Raw genomic sequence first — 5,000 nt, forward strand, 5'->3', positions numbered from 1 at the left:
TTTTTTTTGTATAGTTTTTTAGCTTTTTTGTTTTTGTTTTTGGACAAGCTCTATTTCTGCGAGTACTGCCACGTGCGGTTCCAGCAGAGGACGGGTCTGCAGGAGCATGTGTATAAAGTCCATGGGAGATAGATTCCGTTTTTTTTTTTTTTTTTGTATAGTTTTTTAGCTTTTTTTGTGTGTTTTTGGACAAGCTCTATTTCTGCGAGTGCTGCCACGTGAGGTTCCAGCAGAGGACGGGTCTGCAGGAGCATGTGTATAATGTCCATGGGAAATAGATTGTTTTTTTTTTTTTTTTTTTTTTGTATAGTTTTTTAGCTTTTTTTTGTTTTTGTTTTTGGACAAGCTCTATTTCTGCGAGTGCTGCCACGTGAGGTTCCAGCAGAGGACGGGCCTGCAGGAGCATGTGTATAAAGTCCATGGGAGATAGATTCTGTTTTTTTGTATAGTTTTTTAGCTTTTTCTTCTATTTATTTTCGTTTAGGACATGTTTGTTTGTTTTTATTTGTATAGTTTTTGATTGATTTATTTTTTTACATGTATAATCTTATCGTACATTATTTTATATAAATTTTAGCAATTTTTAATGATAATGAAATGTCTCAACAACATTTTTAAATGAAAACTAAACGCATTTTTTCGGGAGAGAGCTATTTATTTATTCATTTTAAGAATTAAGATAATAAAGGCATGGATAAGTTAGTAACTGATTGGACTACGACACACTATGAGGAATTAATCACGTCAAACGGAAAATATTCTTGTGTTCCATGAAAGAAGAGAGCAGGTGTTCAGTCTGAGAGTTTATAAACCACATGTTTCTAGGAGAGTAAATTTACCATAGAAGCATATTGGTTTTAATAAAGGAATTGTCTATTTGAATATTTTAGATTAATGATGTGATGGAAAAATAATTATATATCTTCCCAGCCCATGTATTGTATTATGTCCATTGATTTTATTACAATGTGTTGTACATTTATTTTATATAGACTACAAATAATCAAATATGATAAAACGAGTTTTCATACCCTCAACTTATATTTATTTTTAGGGTAGATTTATGTAGTTTTTTCCGTCTCCAGATTTTAGTATTAGGTAGGTCTATGTAGTTTTTTCCAGACAAATTTTAGTTATAGGTAGGTTTATGTCATTTTTCCCGACAAATTTTAGTTTTAGGTAGGTTTATGCAGTTTTCTCGCCAAATTTTAGTTTTAGGTAGTTTATGCATTTTTTCCCACCAAATTTTAGTTTTAGGTAGGTTTATGTATTTTTCTCGCCAAATTTTAGTTTTAGGTAGGGCTATGTATTTTTCCCGCCAAATTTTAGTTTTAGGTAGTTTATGCATTTTTTCCCACCAAATTTTAGTTTTAGGTAGGTTTATGTATTTTTCTCGCCAAATTTTAGTTTTAGGTAGGCTTATGTAGTTTTTTTTCCCGCCAAAATTTGAATTTTTGAGGGAGGGGGGTAGGGGTGGGGAGGTATCACGCCCCTCATGTTTGTGACTTCAAATATTGAACATGATAACGGATATTCCATGAAAAAAATATGGTTTTCCGTTGGAACTTCTCGATAATTTTGAATTTTAAAGAGTTCCTTTAATTCGGGTATACATTAAAGCATCATTATTTTCATATTAGATGATTGTGTAATGACCACAAGGCAAATAAATTTATAAATATTGGTGATAATAATGACAAAAAAAAAATGGTGATAATGATAAAAAAGAATAAATAGAATTTGGTCACTTATTATTAGAGTATTATTTGTTGCCGTAATTTGTCATTTTTTCTTGAATTTCTTTCTGTATATCTTTTGCTTTAGTTATTTATTTACGCATTTATTCATTAATTTATTGAACTTTTAGATGTTGTTAACTTCTTTTTTATTACATTATCGTAAAGTGTCACGTTTTAGTTCCTGTTTTTTGTAAAAGAAAAGGAAATAGAAACATTCATTTTCCTAAGGTATTTATTCTTTCAAAAAAACTTATTCATGAGTACATACAAATATAGTCCTTAAGATTATGTTTAATCTTACAAAAGAGGTAGATAAATATAGACAAAGAATTATTCAAAAAATAGTAAAAAGATAAATTAAGTTTCATCGGGAAAAAAATCTCTAAAATCTAAATAAATATATAAATATTTTACAAAATCAGTGAATCTTTGAAAATAAATGAGAAGGAAGTGTTAAGAACTGATCTTTACTATTGTTGAAAGGTGTTCATAGAGAGAAAGTGTGCGTGAGAGAGAGAGAAAGAGACAGAGAGAGAGAGAGAGAGAGAGAGAGAGAGAGAGAGAGAGAGAGAGAGAGAAAGAGAGAGAGAGAGAGAGAGAGAGAGAGAGAGAGAGAGAGAGGGAGGGAGGAAGGGAGACAGATAGATAGATTGAGAGAGAGAGAGAAAGAGACAGACAGAGAGAGAAAGAGACAGACAGACAGAGAGAGAGACAGACAGACAGGGGACAGAGAGAGAGAAAGAGAGACAGACAGACAGACAGGCATAGAGAGAGAGAGAGACAGGCAGACAGACATAGAGAGACAGACAGACAGAGAGCATTAATATACACATACACACATAGACGAGATAACGTGTGGTCTTCCTCACCACACACAAAACCCAAATACGCGAATAGGAATTATCAAAAAAAATCTCATTTCCGGGGCATCACTGACACCGGCACTGGGCAGGGGGGCAGTAATCCGTGCCAAGGCAGTTCTTGGTACACCACACCGCCACCCCAGGCACGCCCTCCCACTCCCCGACGCCGTGGCACTCGATTCCGCTGGCACTCGAACCTTCTGGAAGCAGCCGGAACTTGGGGTGGATCCTCCGCTCGAGTGCCAGGTCCTCGGAAGGCGTGGGACGAGATCTTCTGAAGGATGACCTGCTCGTCCTGTGGGAGATGTGGTTTTGAGTGCCAGGGAAAAGTGGATTTGAGTGCCAGGGAAAAGTGGATTTGAGTGCCAGGGAAAAGTGGTTTTGAGTGCCAGGGAAAAGTGGATTTGAGTGCCAGGGAAAAGTGGTTTTGAGTGCCAGGGAAAAGGGGGAATTAAGAGCGTCTATATTTGAACATGATGAGATGAGGTAGTAGTTTATAAAAAAGCAATGGGTCGTTTTAAAGTAGAGGGAATGAGATTATATCAAGATTAATAGATAGGATTTACGTTATTTGTACTTCCGTTTAGACCGAAAGTGATATTAAAGATTTTAAGCCATTCTATTACCCTTTTCTATCATCCAATTAGCCTCTATTAGTCAACCAAATAACTGATTTTATTGCAATTTATTAAATCGACCTTACCTCGCGCTCGCCGAAGAAACAGCGACGTCTGCGCATGCGCGGAATTCCTCCTGCGGACCACACCCGAGCATGCCGGTCCCGTCGTCGCAGAAACCCCAGTTGTTTCCCGTCACGTACCGCCACTGTCACGATTAATGGTTTATTTTAATGTTTTTTGTAATGGGAAGAATATGGAAATATGGCTAATGGAGAGAAATATCGCTAGATTTAATGTTTTTTGTATTGGGAATAATGTAAAAGAATGGCGAATGGAGAGAAATATCGCTAGAAAATGTTTAGGATGAAAATGATTGCAAGAACGTAATACAGTTGAGAATAATGTAAAAGAATGGCTAATGGAGAGAAATATCGCTAGAAAATGTTGAGGATGAAAATGATTGCAAGAACATGATACAGCTATAAAATTATTACGAAAAAGATATCAAGGATAGAAATTTTTCTACACGAAGTCATCAGCGCATAGAAAACGGACTCGAGATGTTCCGGAAAAGAAAACGAGCATGTAACCGGAACTGAAACAAAGAAAACGGGAAATCCACAGACCTGCAGGACACAGTGCGCGCAGGTGAGACCAGTCGGTAGCTTGACGTGCATGGTGTGAAGTCCTACGTCGGTTGAGATGTTGAACTTGAAGCCAGAGCCGTCGGCGAGTTCCAGCTGGTGCCTGAGAATTGATGATTTTTTTTATTATTGAGAGAGATAGAGGGAGGGGGAGAGAGAGAAGGAGAGAGAGGGAGGGAAAGAAAGGGAGATGGAGAAAGAAAAAAATAACTAATTCAACAACAAAAAAAACTCGTACATACAAGAGAGAATATCGCATTTACTACAATCTAATCAGGAAAAAAAATACTAACACACGTAATATACCCAACAAACCTCCTACAACTAACACAAAAACACGAAAATCCTCAAAATACTCACAAGTCAAGACAGTTCTGCGTGGCCTCGGGGTCAGGCGTGGGGCAAATCCTGACCTCGAAGTGCCCGCGATGGTTGCTGGTGATGTCAGCCGTGACCTCGATGACCTCCCCCTCCTGGTACTGCCTGACGATGGTCCCGGTGGCGTATTTTCCTCCAACTTCGTGAGGGCGAGGCGAGAGTTCCCAAGCGTCGCCACAAATACCGCATTTTCCGTCGTTCACGTAATATTGGTGCTGGTGGAAAAGTGTGGGTTGATTTCGATGTGATTTTATGCTTTTTTTCCCATTCATATCTCTTTTTTTTTGCAGTTTGGACTTGTGTGACATAGAAAACTTAATATTTGGCAAGATTTGTGTTAAATGCTAGATTAGTATTTTTGTTTTAACTCAACATAAGGGCATTTGTGACTAAAATATAACATCTGAATTACTTATACAAGCTAATACCACAATATCTTCATAAAGAATGGTGATATTTACAAATTTTGCTCTAATACAAAATAAAATTCCGGAGAGGGGATATGAACGCAAGTTTTTACAAATTCCTTTAGCTCCGTTAAAAGGGAAAGGGATACGAACACGAATTTTTAAAAAAATACACTTAGCTCCGTCAACAGGGAAAGGGATACGAAAGCAAATTTTACAAATTCCCTTTTTACCGTTATAGGAAAGGGATACGAACGCAAATTCTACAAATTATCTTATCACCGTTATAGGGAGGGGATACGAACGCAAATCTTACAAAATCACACATAGCTCCGTTAAAAGGGAAAGG

The 5,000-nt window shown here is 37.0% G+C and overlaps 1 protein-coding gene across 1 annotated transcript in view; it reads right to left on the bottom strand.

Annotated features, from left to right (window-relative positions):
• Positions 1–2,470: 2,470 nt before the first annotated feature.
• LOC113800584 (uncharacterized) overlaps positions 2,471–5,000 on the bottom strand; it is a 3,808-nt gene continuing 1,278 nt past the window's right edge. Inside the window, exons 4-7 of the mRNA XM_027351378.2 lie at positions 4,227–4,459; positions 3,849–3,969; positions 3,306–3,427; positions 2,471–2,897 (exon numbers count right to left, since the gene is read on the bottom strand). Coding sequence (XP_027207179.2) covers positions 2,669–2,897; positions 3,306–3,427; positions 3,849–3,969; positions 4,227–4,459 — 705 coding nt within the window. The 3' untranslated portion in view covers positions 2,471–2,668. The remainder of the gene's footprint in view (positions 2,898–3,305; positions 3,428–3,848; positions 3,970–4,226; positions 4,460–5,000) is intronic.

This window comes from Penaeus vannamei, chromosome 30 (assembly GCF_042767895.1).
Source record: "Penaeus vannamei isolate JL-2024 chromosome 30, ASM4276789v1, whole genome shotgun sequence".
Lineage (NCBI taxonomy): Eukaryota > Metazoa > Arthropoda > Malacostraca > Decapoda > Penaeidae > Penaeus > Penaeus vannamei.